General features: G+C 37.0%; 1 protein-coding gene across 6 annotated transcripts in view; it reads left to right on the plus strand.

Annotated features, from left to right (window-relative positions):
* Positions 1 to 21,495, plus strand: part of SLC12A7 (solute carrier family 12 member 7) — a 117,312-nt gene that overhangs the window by 71,942 nt on the left and 23,875 nt on the right. For all 6 annotated transcript variants that reach the window (XM_026672500.2, XM_087961123.1, XM_026672499.2 and 3 more), the window contains exons 10-20: positions 1,056 to 1,154; positions 2,365 to 2,422; positions 2,745 to 2,919; positions 6,712 to 6,830; positions 8,198 to 8,296; positions 10,888 to 11,007; positions 12,111 to 12,215; positions 12,422 to 12,590; positions 14,848 to 15,043; positions 18,371 to 18,540; positions 19,930 to 20,061. In XM_026672500.2, the coding sequence (XP_026528285.1) occupies positions 1,056 to 1,154; positions 2,365 to 2,422; positions 2,745 to 2,919; positions 6,712 to 6,830; positions 8,198 to 8,296; positions 10,888 to 11,007; positions 12,111 to 12,215; positions 12,422 to 12,590; positions 14,848 to 15,043; positions 18,371 to 18,540; positions 19,930 to 20,061 (1,442 nt within the window). The remainder of the gene's footprint in view (positions 1 to 1,055; positions 1,155 to 2,364; positions 2,423 to 2,744; positions 2,920 to 6,711; positions 6,831 to 8,197; positions 8,297 to 10,887; positions 11,008 to 12,110; positions 12,216 to 12,421; positions 12,591 to 14,847; positions 15,044 to 18,370; positions 18,541 to 19,929; positions 20,062 to 21,495) is intronic.

Here is a 21,495-nt window from a genome sequence, read left to right on the forward strand (position 1 = left end):
AAGTTTAGGATCCACTGGATGTAAATGCTTGGGATCCAAATAATGAGGACGATGCCAAAAAGTTAGCTGACTTTAAATGGAACAACGAACGAGCTCTTTGTATTATTGGACTAACACTGAGTGACAAACAGTTAGTCCATATTCATGGAGAAGAGTCTGCTGCTAGGTGTTGGGAGAATTTGAAGAGGATTTATGTTCGTGACAGTGTAGGTGCACACATACATCTTACACGTAAACTGTTTACAGCACGTCTTCTGAAAGGTGGATACCTATTCCCTAACGGGGAATTAAGGTATTAAGTAGACCCTCATTCTGCTTGTACTTCCAAGGGTTAAATAGGCAAAAGTACAACTACCTTTATTAAAAAAAACCATAATTTCCTGAGTGCTAAATTGTATTTTGTGCGGCTTTTTGCATCTGCTTTGGGTTCAGATTATGTAATTCCTTTGTTTTATAGTCATCTGTTATAATCAATAAGCATATCCTCTTACAAAATATTAATGTGTATAAATGAAAAATAATTTAGGAGTCAATTAAGTAACAATTCTATTTTTACAGAGAGAAAATGCAACAGAGATGGCCTATTCATAAGTCAAACGAACACACTTGGGGGAATTACTGATTTTTATTCTTTTTATATTGGGGTTTTTATTGTTTGTAAGCCTCCTAGAGTAACTGAGAGTGAATGGGCAGCCATATAAATCCAATAAATAAATAAATAAACCAACTAGCCAATGAGGAAGAATAGAAAACATACCTGTCTCGATACCCTTCTACATATTGAAAAATAATTATTCTCCTTCTACTTTCCCAAATCTTGTTTATTTACTTTCCTGTTTTCTGATAGTCTGTATTTGAATTTTGTTTTAAATCATAATTGATCATTGCCTAATTTTCTCAATGAATGAATGTGAATGTGGGTTAAGCTTAGTTTGTTGCTGTTTATATAAACATTTAACTTCTTAGTGCATTCACTTCAGTTCAAATAATGAACTAAATAGATTGCTCTGTTCCTTAATGACATTTTTAATGGATTATTTTGTCCTTGTGTTTAGGTATTATGGCAGGTTCAAATCGGTCTGGAGATCTTCGGGATGCTCAAAAATCTATTCCAACTGGAACAATTTTAGCCATCTCAACAACATCATTTATCTGTATCCTTTTTATGCAATTTCAAGATCATCTGAACTTTATTTCTGTATTTAATACATATACTAGAATATAGTTAGCCATCTGTACTGTATATACTCCAAAACAAATAACTAATACAGTATATTACAGCAAATTCTAGTTTTTGCAGAATTGTAAATATTTCATTTAAGCTTTAGATTTTTATTTATGTAAAAATCTAAAATTAAAGTTAACCAGACTACGAGCTAAAATCATTTACATCTCTTTGAATAGGAATGAATAAACTGAATAAATTATTTGACATACATACTTTGTCTCATAAGTAAAAAATCAATAAAATGTAAGATAAGACTGATAAAAGTTACATTAAATAGATATCAGATCTACACTAGAAGGATTTAATGTATATTGTGAGATTATAAGAAAAACACCTATTAGCACATTACAAATAGTTGTGGTTAGCCGGCAGCAGGTGCAGACGGCTGAGGAGAGCGAGGACTCAGATGAGGGGCCAGGACCATTAGGGAGTGGACTGCTGCCTTCAGAGATCATGGGGGCTGGCAGCAGTGATGAGGAGGTTCCCGAGGAACCTGTGCTAAGTGTGCGTGAGCAGAGGATTGCTCGGAGGAAAGAGCAGTTACAACAGCACGGGCGACTTGGGAGTAAGGCTGCAAGGTAATGCCCCCCCCCTTCAAGAAGATAAAAGCCAGCTGTGAAACTAACCTTCTTTGCAGAAGGCAAAGACGTTTTGAAACTCCAGCCTCGTGGACATTCCAGTATCCTGAGTTTGTATTTGAATACTCTTATTTTGCAAATTATGTCTGTTATCTTTTGGCAAGTCTCGCACAGTTTGGCAAGACTTGTGCACAGTTTGGCAAGACTTGTGCTTATCACAGCTGATTATTTTGTAAAAGCATTACAAATTTTCTGTTCCTTTTGGATTGTGTTTGATTTGTTGAAAAGGGGCATGGGTCAGAACAATAGTACAGTTTTGAAACGTTATGTGGAAAAGAGCTTTCCTTGCATATTTTTATTTTATATATGTGTGAAAACAATAGAGAGCTAAATACAAAAGTGAAAATTTCTGTGATAGAATTAATTAGATACTCAACTCTTTCTCAATACAATTATTGTTTTCTTCAAAACGTTCTATAATCCTGGTGTACACAGAGTATTAAAGAGCACCTCTCCCAATTTTGTTTGCTTCAAAGTTCCTTGAATCATATTTCACAGATCTTTCCTGTATAATTCTTTTTGGAGCCTGCATAGAAGGCGTGGTTTTGAGAGACAAGTATGTAGAAAGACCTTTTCTCTAATTCTTTTTAAAATTATGTATTTAAAATTAGGATATAATATTATAACTGAATGAATGTGTGGAATGAGAAAATAAAATACTAGAGAACTCAAAAGCAGCTTTTATTTGGGGGGAAGGGGGAGAAACAGATGTCTTTCCTCAGCTGCATTTTTGTTTATCATAAGAAATGTGTGTATGCCCACACCTCTACATTTTTCTGAAAGGAGTTTTTTTTAAAAAATTGAGTTAGTTATTTTGTTTGTATAATTTATTTAGCTCTCCTTGTTTGTTTAATGTTGCATGTGTTCTTTCCCACAAGATTTGGACAAGCAGTTAATGGAAACCTAGTGATTGGTACGTTGGCATGGCCCTCTCCATGGGTTATTGTAATTGGTTCATTCTTTTCCACATGTGGTGCTGGTCTTCAGAGTCTCACTGGTGCCCCCCGGCTACTGCAAGCAATTGCAAGAGATGGCATTGTTCCATTTCTTCAGGTGAATTTCTGTGTTTGTTAGTTTGTTTTTATTGTTTTTACATCTTTGCTGTAAAAGGAATCTATTTGGTGGATATCTTATTGATTTGTTTAACTGTAGTTTTACTCCCCTTCTACGGATGGTGGTAACTAGATTTATTGAGAGGTTTCTAAGGTAGTCATAGCCTGTAAGAGAAAATGACATTCAAGCCTTATGATGCAAGAGAAGATCTGATACCATATCAGGTTGAGATTACTGGATCACGTGATATCAAAGGAGAAGAGCCATAACAGCCTCTGGTTGCAAGAAAATAATTAATTTTCATCCCACTTTTCTCCCTCACACTGTATTAAGTACCCCCCCAAAAAAAAAAGAAGGAGTTGTGAAAAGATGGATGATTGATCATAGACCTGCAGGAAAAGTGTCTTCATGGTCTACCTCTTCCTTGGGAATCAGAGCACCCTGTTCAAATTGGCTTTGCTGAATTTCCATATCCTAAAGAATGCCACATTTCTATTCTCCTGTATGAATTGGAATTTCAAATGGAACACATTGTGGCTACTGTGTTAAGCCAGCCATTGATTGTGACACCTTCTTGCTACTGAAAAGCACAACTGAACTCTTTAGATTAAGTGGGTGGAGAGGAGATGGGGCCAAGAATCAGACGATATATGTTACTTACGTAGATTGCGCTAAATAATTAACTGATGGTTGCCTGTTCAGAGCAGCAATCCGTTTAACTCATTTCACCCGCTGTGGCTTTCAGAGCAATTCAGCCGGGCTAAATAAAGCAGGGGACAGTACAATAAGTCTGTTGCTGCTGCTTGCTAACTATAACTGCAGCAACAGTTGCTGCTGTCATGTTTGTCTGTTGCAAAGGGTATTCTTTTCATCACATCACCATCAGAATGGCAACGTATGTACATTGTATAGGTCACAGTCTATGCTAGCCACAACCACACTGGAGCTGTTATTCCCAGACAAGTGAAGAAATGATGCTAAAATTAGAAGTGGGGTGGGGAGGAAAGATCAAGGCAAATCAAGTATGCATCATTAAATTGAGTCATATTATCTGTTTTTATGTTTGTAGGATAAGACACCAAAGTGAAATTTTCAGGCTCATGATACAGGGATCAAATTTAGTGAAAGTGAATTACTGACTTCACATTGTAAAATTGCAATTATCATATTGATCTACAATACTGAGCTGTCCCTGCAGTTTATTGACTATGTTCAGTAGAATAGAAGTTATAAGTAGCTGGAAACCTAGTTTAACATTTATTATACATTTACTAGATTTGAGCCACAAAAATCTGGACAACTGCAGTGAAAATTAGTTTTTAGTATCTCTTTGGGTAATTAATAAATGTCCAGAATTTTACAACCCAAATCTTGGAGTCCTAATCTGTTAGTGCCATACGCATGTCTCCTTTTCACTCTCTGAGCCTAATTTTATTCAGTGTTTATAAGTCTGGTAAAGCATGTGTTGTTTAATAATGGACTAACTGCTACAAGAATTACCAAAGTATGGGAATGTTAGACCGCCGGAGAGAAGCTGCAGTTGTTTGGAAAGCATAGAACCATGTTGACAATGTTCCTCCTTTGAGTGGGATACACAGCCCCAAATTCCTGCAGTTTTGCCCAGACAAGTCCACAGAGGAAGTAGCAAATGGATTCTGTGAAGATTGACAAGCCTGTAGGTCTGACAGTTAGTTAACATCATCCACCAACCACAGCACTTTTATTTGGTTATTTATTTTTTGGGGAAATTGACACAAAGTTCTTTAGTCTTAGAGATAAACAGTATCACCAAGTTTAAAAATAACTGGACTACTGAAGAATCCAAAACTAGCTTTAGTTCTCATGATATGCTAATAGTTTACAACCTCATTGACTTTCATATATAACAGTGGTCCCCAACCTTTTTTGTACCAGGGACCACTGTTTCAGAAATACTTTTTCAAGGACCGGGGAGTCGAGTTTGGTGGTTTGCTTGCAGACGTTTCATTACTTGACTATGATGTTGTTACCTAGTCGGGTAATAAAACGTCTGCCAGCAAACCACCAAGTTCAGGGAGCGCCAATGCCTCCTCATTGCAACCCTGAGCGACAGATATTCTCTTCTATTGGGACATTTAAAACGGAGGGTTTCAGCTTGCAGATTCAGCAACTGCGCCGGGCTGAGGAGCGCCTTCAAAACTGAGCGCTGGGCGGTGGCGGTCCGCGGCTCAGGACAAGTCCCTGCAGGACGGCTGAGAAGCCCCGCCTCTCGGTCCTGCCTCCCTCAGCCTCATCCCTCAGGTGTTCACCCCCACCCCGCCGCCCACGGTTCAATCCAGTGCTCCGTTCTGCCTGCCTGCCTTCGTTTCTGGTGCTTTCGGAGCAGCTTCGGCTGAGAATAATAACTATTCGCCTCTTTTTCTCAGCCGAAGCTGCTCTGAAACCACCAGAAACGAAGGCAGGCAGGCAGAACGAGCACTGGATTGAACGCGGGCGGCGGTGGGGGGTGAATGGGCGCTCGGAGGAGCTGCGCCGACAGGAAAATCCACTCTGCCGGCTTCTTTGAAGCAGTTTCTTCCTGGGCTGGTGGAGGAGCGAGAGAGCGACTGAGAGAGGAACGAGGCGGGAAGAAACCGAAGCAACTGAGCCAAAGAGTAGGACAGGCTTTGGTTGCTTCCTCCCTCCCCTTCTTTCATTTGTGTCCTTGATCCCTGATCCCAGCAGCATTCACCGAAGGTGAAGAAAGCCGCCATTTTGTTTTATTTTTTATTTTTATTTTCTTTGCGGCCCGGTACAAAATGATCCACGGACTGGTACCGGTCCGCGGCCCGGTGGTTGGTGACCCCTGATATATAACATGCTAACCAAGTCAAACAAATTACTTTATATGTTCCAAATATTCTGTGATAATAATACAGGCAATCCTCAAGTTACAACAGTTCACTTAGTGATAGTTCAAAGTTACGCGCTAACACCTTCCCAAATATTTATGACATTGTCCCAAAATTACAAATGTTGCAGCACCACAGCAGTCATTCATTCTTGCGAACAACCGCAGAGGCACATTCACCCTGCCTATCCCACTCACTGTTACCCACAATTCCTTCCCCCCTCCCACCCTGCCATGCCAGACTCACTCACCATACAAAGATGTCTCCTCTCTGCCACGTTTTCTTTACTACCTGCATATTTTAGTGCTCGCTTTTGCTAGCCATTTGTGCATCTTACCTGAGCCTCAGTGCACCTCCCTTGCAACTCTGAGCCTTGCCACACTTCCTTCACACACCCCTGCATGCCCTCTTCATGCCACGCTTTTGAATACCTTCCCCCATGCTTAGTGTGTGCCTCTCTTGCACACACCTATGCATTCTGTCCTGAGCCTCACTGTGCCTCCCTTGTCTCTTTGTGCATCCTTCTGGCAGCAGCCACATATCTGCCTGCTGGCCTACTTGTGAACTACCTGGGATTTGCAATTTCCTGCTGGCTTCTTTCCTGACTTGGTTGTGGGAAGAGTGCAGGGAGTTGATCATCGGACTCAGTTAACAATGGCAACTGGGGTTACTGGAATAGCCATCACTTAGTGATGGAAATTTGAGTCCTAATTGCCATTTTAAGTCTACCAGTATTAATTGTCTACCAGTATTCCAAAAATGATATGCCAATCTAAGCTTGAAATATATATTTGTTTTGAATTAAGCTGCTTCAGATTTGTGGCTTTCAAAAATTATAGAAGATAATTTACTGCAGTTGATAATTATATTTGAACTGAGTATATTGTATCTTTTCAGTAAAACACAATTATGTTTTTTTAAGGTGTTTGGTCATGGGAAAGCAAATGGAGAACCTACATGGGCTTTGCTCCTCACTGCATTTATTTGTGAGATTGGAATTCTTATTGCTTCTCTGGATAGTGTGGCTCCAATACTCTCCATGTACGTATGTCTATGTAGATTTTAACATGTTTGTCTTGCAATTTATCTTAAAATCATTTAAAAATTGCAGTCTTACTTTTAGTAAGCACTCCAGCAAAGGGTATCAAGTCATAAGGAGTTCCAGAGACAATATCAAAAAGACAAAATTAATAGGACAACTTTAAAAGGAATAGAATTGCTTTAATAAAACCTGAATCTGAAAAATACTAGACAAAATAAAATATTTTAAGGAGTCATTCTTACATAAAAAGAAGACTACTGAAATAACAGATACAAGAGATAGTATGATGTTCAGTTACATCAAAATGATAGATAATAAATAATTTTATATTAAAAAACAATATCAGACAGTAACAATTGGGTAGGCAGATTGGGAAAAAAAGAAAATGAAAGATGGATTAAATATTTCTCCTGGAAATTTAACACAAATTCTCAATTGAATTTGTAACAATATATACACTGGTGATGATTTGAGAATACTACTCTGAGAAAGTAAGAGAAACTGCACCTTGTACATGGTCTGGGACTACTAACCGAGCACTCACTCCACTTATAATAGTCATTCAATCAGGCATTTCCCATCTGCAGCCGCTAAGATGACACAGAGCCAAAATTGTTGGGAGAAGTGCTTATATGAAAAAAAAAGATATGTGTTTAATACTAGGTCTGTGCTCACAAATCTCCTGGTCACTGTTTGCCCTTTGAATCTGGATGGTAGCACTGCACTACCAAGCACCCTTATTGTGTACATTTTCAGTCATTTTGCATGGCATGAGGTTGCAGCACGTTCATAACCCCACAATAGAGAGACCATACCAAGAAATGTAGGTTTCCTGTTTAGGGTGGCCCTGAAGATTCCTCCTTTAAAGGTGATATGTCCAGGTTGTGTGTATCTGTTTAGACTTTCCCCACAGAATTAGATTCAGGAAAAAGTTTCCTGTCTCTCTTACTGACAAAGATCACTACCAGCCTTTTACTTTCTTTCTATTAGTGAGCATCAAACTTATAAAACACAAAATTGGGATAGGCGTTATAGTATGTTATGGAACAATGCCCTTTTTATTTAATGTTGTGAAGTGTAATATAGAATCACACACTTGTCTCTTTTTTAATACCTCAAAATTCAGTTTTTGTCTTTGTCTGAAAGGAGCCTTTGCTTTTTTGAAACTGCAGAAAGGCAACAAATCACATGCCTCATCACTTAATTACAAAAATTGTCTGGACTAGCTTTTATAACCCATCAGAAATCTTTTAAGATTGCAATTGCTATCTGTAACCTTGCCTTTTTCTTTCACTGGACTATCTCTGTTCCCATGTCTTGAGTGAATAGTGCTATTCATTTAAATTATAAACATGTTTTTTTCTAGGTTTTTCCTTATGTGCTATCTGTTTGTGAATTTGGCATGTGCAGTTCAGACTCTCCTCCGAACACCAAACTGGAGGCCTCGTTTCAAATATTATCACTGGTACATCATATTCTTTACTAATTTAATTCTGGAAGCATTTGATTTATGTATTCATTGTATTTTAAGATAATTTATATTTTTAGTTATAAAATATTTTTATTTGCTTATTTATTTCAACACTCTATAAGAGAATACAATTTTGTATAAGAAATAAAGGGAAGAGAGTTATTTCCCACTATTTCAGAGGAGAGCAGGGAAATCGATAACAAGAACAAAGTATTATTTTGGACTGAACAGAATATAGTAATTGGAACTGCACAAATTAAGAGTTTAAATAGACTTCACATATACAATTTCACTTATAAACGTTCCTAAAAAAATTATAGACTTATTTTTATTTTTAGATTTCTAATGAATATTAGAAATCTAAAAATAAAAATAAGTCTATCAAAATAAGTCTATAAATTTCCAGTGCAACCCACTACTAGATTTCTAATATTCATTAGAAATCTAGAAGTGGGTTGCACTGGAAATTTAGTACAGAGCATTTATGTATGAATTTATGTCACTGGTCTTATAAAACCAACGTGAATGAAATCAGCTTTGACTGGTATGGTATACTTTTAATCCTTGTAAATTAGATTAAAACAAATGATGCAGATTAGCATCACCCCAAATTTATAACAACAACAACAATAATATATAGAAATATATTGTACTGGAAAACTGATTCATTCATTAGTAACCAAGCAAAAGACAGCTTTTTTTCTTAGAAGGAACACATCCTATTCTGCATCCAAGGCCTGATGAATTAGCCAGGATTTAATGGGATTTTTTAAGCAGAAGGAAGGCCTCCACGTAGACATTTGGGGGAATGTTCCTCCTTAAAATAGGAATACCGTGTTTCTCCAACAATACGCCCCCCCAATAGGAAGACCCAGCATGTTTTCTAGGCATAAGGTGAAATTAAGCCCCTCCCCCAAAATTTAGGCCTAGTTTAAAACATGCAAAATGGGGGGGGGGACTTGCCATTAGGAGCACCAAGCTTCCCAGAGGATTCTCCCAAAGGATCCACCCCCAAAGGAGGATTCATCAGAGAATTCACCCCAAAGGAGGGGAGTGCATTTAAGAGGGTGAATCCTCCTTTGGGGTGGATCCTTTGGGAGAATCCTCTGGAAAGCTTGGTGCTAAGGGTCTGTAGGATGATTCCCTTTCTCTTCTGTTTGGATTGGAAGGTTTGCCTCTGCTTGAAGGGCAAAGTGGATAGATGGTTCCCTTTTTAAAACTACCAGGAGGGGTGGGGAGGAAGCTGCCCAGCCAGTCTGTATTCTTAGGGAACTGATGGAGGGAATGAGAGTAAAGAAAAAGAGGGGGGAAAAGGTCCACGGGGGTTTTTTGGGTGGCTGGAGCAAGAGGAGAGCGCTCGAATGTACAAGGGATGAGACCATGACCCGAAGCTCTGGGGTGGGAAGCAAAGGGAGGCATGGGGGGGAGAGAAACGATGGCTTCACCCTTCCGCCACCGCTTCCACCCACTCAGCCCCGAAAGACTCACCAACTTGCAGAACCTTGTCAACTCAATTGCCATCAATCAAAGCGATGCCCCTGTGGGAGAGCAGGCAGTTCTCGTCGGCAGCGGGGTCTGTCTCACCTCTGCTGCTGTTGTTGGAGACGGTGCTGGTGAGAGAGGTGCCAACACTGGCGGGAACCATGGAAGCTATAGCTTCCCCGCCCAAGAAGCAGCTGAAAGGTGGAGGAATGTGCAGCACTCCAAATTCGGCAGTGCACAGGCAGAAGGGAAAGCAACAGCGGCGGAGGAAGCAACAGTGGCGGGCGCAATGCAAAGTGCCCCACCACCACCGAGGCTGATATCCATGGCGCGGGTAGGGAGCTCTCCATGCTCCGCCATGATCGGCCATTAGGAGTGGCTGGTGGCGAGCCGTGGCTGCCCACGGGGCACTCTAGGCGAGGGTGCGGGGGGCGGAGAAACTAAGTCACCCCCCGAAAAGACGGCCTAGCCATTTTTTCAGGGGTCAAAAGAAAATAAGGCCTGGCCTTATTTTCTGAGAAACACGGTAGCATTTGAGAAGGTCCACTTGTATAATTCCCAAAAATGATAGTGGAACCACCCTACTATATTTTAAGTGGGCAGATATTATAGAGAGAAGTGCGCATATCCCAAACCATGCAAGGCTTGGGAGGTGACAATCAAATTAAAATATATAAGAAACCAGCTGATGCTGTTTTCTTTGTAGTATGAAAAAAAATACTGTAGATTAGAAAGAATCAGCATCTGATGGAACATGCATATATTTCCAAAAGAAAAGTGGCTTATGGGTACATCTTTAGAATAATTTTAAGTCTTTACGTTTTCCTATTTAGAGAGACAGGTTTATGTTATAAATTTTGCCTTACAATTTGTGGACACCAGTTCATTTTATAACATTGAAACCATGTCACTTAGGATTATTATACATTACCTTGAGTTCCTTGATAAAAACAAAGCATTAGCAATATGATTAATTGTTCTATTTGCATTATTCTGTTAAGCATGTATATTGAATGCTGTTAGTTTAGAAAATCTTGTCATTGTGTTAGATTAAGTAAAACATATACATAAATATGACCAACTAAGAACATGTTTCCTTTCAGGACTCTTTCATTCTTGGGAATGAGTTTGTGTCTTGCTTTGATGTTTATTTGCTCTTGGTACTATGCCTTGGTTGCCATGCTAATTGCAGGATGTATTTATAAATACATAGAATACAGAGGGTAAGCATACATATTTATTTATTGTTTTGATAAAACATTCATACACTTGGGGGAAAGTAAATTTTTATGACATAAATGCACAACATTTAATTAACAGTGTTGTTTAAATATATGCAATTTATTATTCAATTTTGTTGCAGTGTTCTTTTTAAAAAGACACCAATTAATATCTTTATTCCATGTGCATTTTTTAGATATTTTGTACTTTTATTTTAAGAAAAGAAACTAATGCTGAACATTATATTACTTGGAATATGTAAAAATGGATTACATATAGTAGGAAATAAGCAAGTTAATGCTCACTGGATGCTTTAAAATATGAATCATGGATTCCTTGCCTATGTTGCCTGTGCTTTTGCAGTTTGTGATGCAGTGTATTTGGTGAAGATCAGGTTGTTACTCTGATCTGTAGATAAATTTTACCATGCACCCGCTAATTAATTACTCCATGGGCTCATAAAGTAAATAATAAAATTGATTGATTAAAAATATGGGAATTAGTTGTTTCATGATTGGGGGAAAAGCTAGTTATTCAAATATTTCTACTTTGGGGGGAAATGATGGAATGGATTTATTCAAGTTTCAGTGTATTCAAAAACAAAGGTGAGGTCCAACCAAGACTTGAAATGAATGTACAATTGTGGTTTATGCCATGACCATTTATTTCGAAGAAATGTCAATGTTGTATTTTATATGTAAAATATAGATGTAGATTTCAAATATTAGTTGTGTTATTTATACTTAAAAGGACCTGATTATCCATTCTGGTTACTCTGTAATCCACTAAATAAATAGTATTTCTTTTGGAAGAGGATTTAAAGATGGTGGTGAAACAGACTGCAGATATTAAATGCATTATATTATATGCAGTTTCAAGCAGTTTACCAATTTTGCATTCGTGGACTTTTATCCATGTGAATTCACATTTGTTATATGTCAATAATTGCCAATTGATAGCAGTCAAGGAAATTACTTGTCTAAAATAAAACATAATGTGTAAGCTTGAGCCCCTGTCCCCCCTTCATATTGTCTACTGTATCGAAGCAAAATAGAACTATCACAAACATGTAATGTTTGTGAATCTCTTAAATTCTCCTTTTAAGAGCTGAAAAGGAATGGGGAGATGGAATCCGAGGTTTGTCCTTAAATGCTGCTCGTTATGCTCTTCTTCGAGTTGACCATGGTCACCCTCACACCAAAAATTGGAGGTAAGAGTACATTTAATGTTTAACACATCAAATCCTATTTTCAGTTATCTGGGAGTAAACATAACAGGGAAAGCCACCTGTAAATTGTAATGCAAATATATTGGAAGTAAAACCTATAATATTGTGACATGCTGTGTTATTGTATTGGAAAATTATGATCTTGAAGAGGCATCCTCTACAATTTATTTTTATATTATGTACTTCAGGCCTCAAGTCTTGGTACTACTGAATTTGGATTCAGAACAGTTAGTAAAACATCCCCGGCTGCTTTCTTTTACCTGTCAATTGAAAGCTGGAAAAGGATTGACCATTGTGGGATCTGTACTCCCAGGAACATATCTTGATAAATACGCAGAAGCTGAAAGAGCTGAAGAAGTATGTATATATATATATATGAACACCAAGAAAATAAGGATAGTAAGACTTCATATTTGCTTTCTAGCATCACGAAACTGCTAGTGGAAATTCCTGCTTTTTATGCCTAGCAAAAGCTTTTACAATATTCAAAGAATCAAGTCTGTTTTGTAATTTATATAAACACTTATTCGATTCAGATGTTTCTCTAGTTATTGCTATATGAAAGATTGAGAGTCAGTGCAGATAAGATATTAATAAGAAACAATTTCTTCTTATTTTTTGAACTTTTATCATCTTTATTTTACTTCCTCTTCCAATTAAAAAGTCTCTCCCTTTTTACAGCATTTATATTTATAAAATACGTGTATATTTATATTTGATTGCCCATATAATAATACTGTGCATAATAATCCTGACTGTATAACACTATAGTCAACATCTGGAGGTGATTAAAAGCCAGTCAAGAAAGGGTTATCCTTTGATGTAACTGCAATATAATACTAATACATTTGATGCTGAGGTAAAAGGTAGAAATTTATTTGTTGGTTTACTTAATAATTTATTTATATAGCCACCCTTCTCAGAATCACAACAATAACATCAGTAAGTAACCATAACTAACATAAAAGAAAATATATGTATATCAGATTTACAAATTGATCAATTATATTTTCTTCATTGGATATTTACTTTTAGTGAAAAATTGAACACGGAACCTTTTGTAAAACAGATGGCAGCACTTGTAGAAGGATACTTGTAACAGGGATATTTCTTTCATTTGCTCTGGCAAGAATACATATCACTATAAGTTTCTGACTTTAATAACAATAAAATGTATTGGTTGATCAATCTTATCGCTATATGGGGAACATTGCCTCTTAACCAGATGGTAGGAATTCCAATAGTACAAAAAAGAGAGCAACAAACAATAGGTTGCTGTTCAGTGAACAGCATCACCCAGTTCAGGTTGGTCACTATATATTAAGAGGAGAGATTTGTTGTAAGTCTGGTTTTTAATTTTTCTACATTGGTTAATTCTTAACAACCACATAGATAATTTTTGGCAGGGTGTTCTGTTTCCAACATTGTACTTCAGTACATCCAGTATTGAACTTGTAATCGAATCCATCTGTCTTGCTGTTGATAAAGGAAGATAGACATTACAGCTGAAAGTTATCAGTACAGTCCAAGTATTGGAATAGAGAACAAAAACAAGAGATCATGATTTATAGGAGATCCTGATCTACCTAACAAATATAGTAGAAGATGTGCTTCAGAGGTTTTTCACTTATGTATTGTGCTCTCGCTTCACAATCAGGAGGCTGTAAGTTCTATCCTAGGTAGAGGCAGATAAACTTGAGATTATTTGAAGCAAAATGCTTAGAGAAAAATGTACTTTATTCTCAGCTTGTATGAAGTCAGCATTGACTTAATTGTAGAATCCTCTAAATATTTAACAAGATAGTGACATTCAGAACTCTACTTGGAATACTTTCAGGAAAAGAGAATGGTTCAGCAATTTGTAAATGATTGCTAATATAAATGTTTAATCCTGCTGTTTGATTATTTTAAAAGCAATATAGCAGTTCAGTGCTGTGTCCTAAATTAGATGAAAATTGTGCTTTGCTTTTCAAAATTAAGAGAGACTGTATACATGGAAGAATGAACTTCACTTGAGAAAAGAATAAGCATGAGGAACACATTTCAGCAGTAATTTCTGAACCCTGGCTAAGACTAAGTAACTTAATTACATGTAACCAATATAAGTTATTTTGCATACATAATTATGGAATCAATAAGACACTTTTAAAATGAGGAAAAGCTATAGTCCATGCAATTTTCCTAATATTAAAAACGGTGCTATTAATTTATATTTATTTCTGGAAACACAGAAGGAAATTGAACAAGTAAAGTTAATTATACCTAGACTTCTTCCGTTTTCTTACTCATTGAAATGGCTAAATTTGCATCCTGTTTAAGAAGTAAATCCAATTTCCAGGTAACAAAGGTGATAATTGGTCCATCAGTAATTTATTTCCTAATTTTTAGATCTTTAAATGTTTTTATTTAGCCTGTGATTCTTTCCTTCTGATTTAGTCAGATCACTTGTTCATGTAAAGTTTTTTTTCCCCAGGGATATCGTAGTTTCATAATTAGACTGGCATTCACAAAAGCTTACTCAAGAAACTAATTAATCCTTTAAATGCATTAAGATTCTTCATACTTTTTATTGTCTAAATACCCTTTACCCTAATTTGTATTTTTCCCCCTAAAGAATATTCGATCTTCAATGGGAACAGAAAAAACCAAAGGATTTTGCCAAATCATAGTGTCCCCCAGTGTTAGAGATGGAATATCTCATTTGATTCAATCTGCTGGTCTTGGGGGAATGAAACATAATACTGTTTTGATGGCATGGCCTCAATCCTGGAAGCAGACAGATAATAGATTCTCTTGGAAAAACTTTGTTGGTATGTGTTTTTTAAAAATGATACAAGTAGATTGAGAATTTATATTTATTGAATTGACTGTTATCATGTTGAAAGTTTCAAAGAGAACTGTATCCTGCAATTGATCGCTTGATAACAGAATGAATGAATTTCACAGATTAATTAATGGTTAGTATATAATCCACTTCAAAGTATACAAATTTATATATCCATCTGCGTTTGCTCTGTTACCGAGTTAAACTCCTACTTAAAGAAGCATTCAAAAATGAGATATCTAGTCTCTGTGATTCATACACAGAATTCTTGGTAAATCTTACCACCTACCCTTCCATACAGTTGAAGGTCTTGGTCAATTATAATATATTTCTCCTTCTTTTGAGGGTTATCTGATTCATAAGAGTGACTATCAGTGCCATTTCAGTGAGTGCGAATTTTAAACTTCTTTTTACGCCAACAAATGCAAACTTCATAGTGATAAGGACTATTTTGATCATCTCTGGAAGTGTTCCTTACATGCATGTTACCTTAGCATCAGGTTACAAATCTCTCCATCTTTGGAATCTTTCCATCAAGGTCCATCTTTCCAATGTATCAACAAGCTGTAAATTGATGCTTAGTTACAGGAAAAGCTTACTGAAGGGGCAATTATTTCTTTGATACAGGTTGTCACCACTGGCATGCTAATTTCTGAGTGGGAGGCACATCTTTAAGACATCCATGGATCCTGGTCTCCATCAGAAGTATCTCAGTACCCTGTCAGTGAAATGATTAGCATTTAATCAGCCTTCCGGGATCTATTTAGGTGCTAAACACAGAGGTGGGATTCTACCAGTTCACACCTATTGCCTAGAACCGGTTGTTAACATTCTAAGCAGTTCAGAGAACCGGTTGTTAGAAGAAATTACTGGCCTAATCCAGTAAGGAAGGCAGGAAGGAAACATTCTGGTGTTGCTTACAGAAACTTTCTCTCCATTAACCCCTATTACATTCTTGGCAGGACTAGACTTCCTGTCTCAGGAACTTCTTTGGAGTTTTTTTCTCCTTTGCTGGTACTTTGCTTGTGTGGAATGACCATTCAAAGTTACAATGGCACTGAAAAAAGTGACTTATGACCATTTTTCACACTTATGACTGTTGCAGCATCCCCACAGTCATGAGAGGCCAGACACAATGTGTGCCTTGATGTGAGTGATATTGAGTTGGCCACACCCAGCCAATAACATGACCACCAAGCCATGTCCACCCAGTCACATGACCAAGCCACACCTACCACCTAAGCCACACCCACAGAACCGGTTGTTAAAAATTTGAATCCCACCACTGGCTAAACAGCTCAAATTATATCAGGTGATGCCAAGTACATGTTACTAAATCCACTCCACTTTTAAACCTCACATTTCCCATTAGGCATTTATCTGTATGATTTTCATTACTGCAATCTAAATACTGAATACAGCCATGATCCTGTAACACCAAAGCAATCTACTTTCCATGAAGCACACTCAGAGTTGGTGGCAGAGGCAGAACTATTAGGATTTTTTATTCTCATGGAATTAATTTTTTCTGGTACCTTCTCCAGCTTGGTCCTCTGCTACCAGGTCCTTGCAAAAATCTGCAAAGAATTTGCCAGTTGCATCCTCATTATCATGTAGTAGGCTCAGCAGTTCAGACTGCAGCTAACTTGCTGTGAGAATATCTTTATGTCCTGAGATAACCTGCTACCCACTACTGTTCTACTATCTTTTCCCTTACAGCTTGAAGGATTTGGCCCTAACTTCCCTTCAGGTTCACATAGATAGTCCTCCTAGCTTCTTGGAAGCCTTGCCTAAGAACTTGTTCTGCAGCTAAGTACAGATCCTTTGCAGATTGTGCGAGAAAGGGATAAATTCAGTTCCCTTTGATACCTTTCCTTTTGAGTTTTCCTTTATTTCCGAAGCAGTGTGGCTTGGTTTTCATTTCTATAAACATACTTCTTCTTTTTTTTGCCCTCTGGTATATACTATTTAACTCTTTTATAATGTATTTTAAAGCATTTTAGGAAATATTTGATTGTGTTTATCGCTAATACCCCTATCAGCTCCTGTTTGGGATCCTTCCCTGGTTCTAATATTAAAGCCATTTCAACAGCAGGTGACTGGTGCAAATCATCTTTTTTCATGGAAAATTGTATTCTTAGTAGCAGTGAAATTAACATACTGAGAAATGTATTTCATAGGTTGAGATTCATCCTTATTCTTCATAAAATAAAATAATCCCTTTCACAGATCTCTAAATAACATATTTCACAGAACTCCTGAAACCTCTTCCCCACACTGTATTTAGAAGGTGAATCATGCCTACTTTTCCCCTCAACATTACCCCAAAAGTCATTGCATTCCCTTGGTATTCCAAGAGTTGCTTTCTGTGTCACAAAGTTACATCATTACAAAATGATTAGCATTTGTTTTGGGCTTCTCAAGGTCCCTCCAAGGGATTGAGGTTTTCTTCTCAAAATCTTTTCATGTAGAAAGTTGCAGACATCAAACTTGGTTTTGATCTAGCTAAACGACAAGTATCTTCCTCAGATCTTTGATCACTTTAAGGCCACATGTGTCGTGACATAATTACAACATCAGAATTATGCAGGCCCAGCATTCCACTTTTATTCTTCATTATGGACATTCATGAAGAATTGAAGACCTGTGCTTTGTTCAGCCATCTTATGAGCACCAGATTCTCTACTGGATAACATGCTATGTACATTATCTATATGTATATAGAACTGATTATTCATACAATCCATTGTGTAATTCTGTTCAGCATTGAGTAACTTCAGCATTCCTCTAAGATTACCCAGGATTTAGTGGAAATTGCACCTGGTTATGTATGCTGCACATAGGTGTGGTTTCTAACAAAAATTATTTAAGTTATAGAATATTGCAAATAGGCTCTCATGTATTCATCTAACCATTCATAAATGACTACTTTGAGAAGTGGACTTACAGCTAAGTAATATGCTTTCATTCTGCTGCATATGTTGATTCTTGTTAAGATCCTTAAACACTACTTACCCAAGTAATTATCTAAATTTCTATTCAGAGCAATTTTTGTCCGTTATTGATGATCCTGTCAAATACTTTTGATATGACATTCACTTGAACAAAGAAAAGTCATTGAAGTAATTGTCAGGTATATAAAATGGGTATATAAAACATCTGCTTGTTATAATTTTAAAATTAAAATTTAAAATGTAAAAACATCAAGTACTATTTTCTATTTAGATTTGGAGCTGTAGTTCAGAGTTCTCTGAAATGTTTCCCATGAATTAAAAGTAAAACTCTAAAATACCAATTACCATTTGTGTTTCAGACACCGTACGAGAAACAACAGCTGCACAGCAAGCTCTACTAGTTGCTAAAAACATAGACTTGTTTCCAGGGAATCAGGAACGGTTTAGTGAGGGTAACATAGATATATGGTGGATTGTTCATGACGGTGGCATGCTGATGTTGCTTCCTTTCCTCCTGAAACAACATAAGGTGGTAGCATTTATTTTACTTGGGAAACTTTGCAAAGATTGGGATATATTGCTATTGACATAAAAAAAGATAGTGTTATTTCAGACTCATAGTGATCTAAAAACAACAACAAAAACAGGATGAAAGAGAGACAAGACCCTAGCCCAAAGTTGACAAGAGGCACCCAAGATAGGTAAATCTGAGAATGAGCTTGATGAGTGATAGTGAGAACAACAACAAAAAATTTCTTAGGATGTGTTCAAGGCAAGAAAGAGTATGTACAGCTTTTTACTGAAGACAGCAACATGCTAGCATATATATCAGCACAGACTTATCATAAACAAGTCTTGCCAGGCTAACTTTATCACAGTTTTTGATTGGGTAACTTCCATAATAGATTGTGGTTAAACATTATCCCAGCAAAACATTCAACAAATAACCTCTGACATTCTAATTAGCAACCAAATTAGGGGTAGGCTAGACACATGACACCTAGGTAAATGCAGCTGACTTGAAAATTAAAAAGTGCTCCTCAGTGGTTCCTCATCTATCTGGTGTGAGGTATCAGTTGTGGTCCCATAAGATGCAGGTCTGGCCCCTCCCTTCTTCAACATTTTAAATTGATAACTTGAACGAAGAGATGGCTTCTTCATGAGATTTACCAAGGATTCAAAGTTTGGTGGGATAATACCCTAGAACAGGACTGTCACTCCCAACCGGCAGGCTGGATGTGTCACAGGCTGGTCACACCCATGCCCAGTTTAGCGAAAGGGAAAAAAGTCCCGATGTGTCAGGTGATGCCCCCGTGATGACGTGAGTTTGATACTCCTGCCCTAGAAGAAGAAAACTAAATGATATTCTAGATTGGATTATTCTCTGCTACCAGCTTGCGTCTTGTTATTGTCCAGATTTTTGCAGTTTAAAACTGGTAGTCCTAAATGTGACACAACACATTTTGGCATTAGCACTATTAGCTCAATTCACATAATAGTTCACATGAACATTAGGCAACAGGTGTACAATATTTAGTTGCTTGATGAACTAAATCAAGTTGTTAATGTTCCAGCATTTCTCACTATTAGACACAGTAACTGGGAACCTCTTCAAAATACGTTTCAACAACCCTGGAGGCTTTTTATTGCGCACTTATCCACCAACATTTCTTTTACAATAATTCATTGGATAAGTTATTGTGGTCTGATCTACAGTATGAATTGCTAAGCCACACGATCTGTGTTATTTATGCTAAAAACAAACTATATTATGGTGGCATGTTGAAAATGTTAGATGTACAGTGCTATATCTTTTCATAAATATTGGGAGCCTCCAGTTAAAAACAATCTCCCAGCAACAGCTGTAGTGGTCAAATTAATTGCATTTTTTAGCTACAGTGTAATTTTCTATTTATAGGTGTGGAGAAAATGTAGAATGCGCATCTTTACCGTAGCTCAGATGGATGACAATAGCATTCAGATGAAAAGTGATCTTCAGATGTTTTTATACCATCTTCGAATTAAAGCTGAAGTAGAAGTTGTTGAAATGGTAAGGACTATCAGTTACCAATTAATTATGAAGTGCACAATTTCAACTGAAAAAGTTGAAATTGAAAAGTGATTTCCCCAAATCAGTGGGAGACTTTAGTCATCTTGCAATAAGTCCTTTTGGAGAAAGCGGCCAAGTTCACATTTCAAGTTTTAATTCCTGTGTGGGAGGAGCCTTTTTGAACTTCAAAGTAGATCCTAAAGAGTACTTAGGATGAATTTTCTCAGCTAAACCTGTCTGAACTTCATTTTCTCGGCATCAGATTTTAGAGTAAGTTCGTAAGAGAATTTATGCTTCAAGCAAACTTCTCTCACCTATTTCTATCTCCTGCCCCTTCTCCATTTCAGCCAAAGTTGTGCACTAAAACAGCTGGCACTTTGTCAACCTAGACCCACTGGAATAGAACAGTAAAACCAACCAAACAACTGTGTAACAACAGAATACGTCACAGTGTATATAAAGAATCCCATTCAGTGTAACTTTCCACCTGTCTTTTCCAGCTGTCAGTAGATTTCCCACTCCTTTTCCTTATCTACTCCACAGCTAAGAAAGGAATTCTTAATAAAGGAATCTAGCTTGCTAAAAGCAGGGAAGTAGGTGTGACTAACAAAGCAGGGAAGAACCTTGCTCCCAAATTTAGATGAATGCAATATTTAAGTCAGAGTATGTGCAAAATATGCTATTTGGCTTTCCCAAAATAAGTAAACCTAAACTTTAAGAGAAAAAAATCTAAGGTGAGAAAATTTGATAGTTGATACTGATGCTCATCAAAATGGTACACAAACTTTCATTTTATACATTTAATCCTTAGAATTTAGCTAATTTAATCAAATAAAAGTCATGAAATGGGTACATTTCTAATAAAGACTTCATTGATTATCATAATACAATATAGGATGACATATCCTATATTTTAGTGCCTTTGATGATGACTTCATTGAAAAAAAAGTCATATTAAATATAAAATGGGAGCTGTTCAATCTATAATGTTTGACTTCAAAAGTTGAAAACAACTTTTTGATGGCCAGGATCCACATATAGCAGTCTGTAGATGCCTAGAAGCTGCTGTCGGTAGTGAAATGATAGAGTGGGTGGAATCATGATTTTTGGGGAAGGGAGCTATCTTGTTTCTGAACTATTGTTAAATGCATTTCTGTGTATTTATTATCCCATAATTATAGGCATCTGCCACTGACTTAATAATGCATTGGCAAGATGTTGCTTTAGGTTCTTTCCTTTTCAAGGCAACTTAAACTATTGCCCTTCAGACTTTTGTAAACTACAACTTCCAGCATCTCATAGCATTGGTTGGAGGACTGCAGATTCCCCGTCACTGTTAAAGTCCACATAACCATTCTCCATCAGGCATATCTATTACAAGACAAGATTTTGTTAAAATGGAAAAAAATGGAAAAAAAAATGTTCATCACAACA

This window comes from Notechis scutatus, chromosome 3, assembly GCF_049901735.1.
Source record: "Notechis scutatus isolate UNSWTSFEM ecotype Mainland chromosome 3, rNotScu1.2, whole genome shotgun sequence".
Lineage (NCBI taxonomy): Eukaryota > Metazoa > Chordata > Lepidosauria > Squamata > Elapidae > Notechis > Notechis scutatus.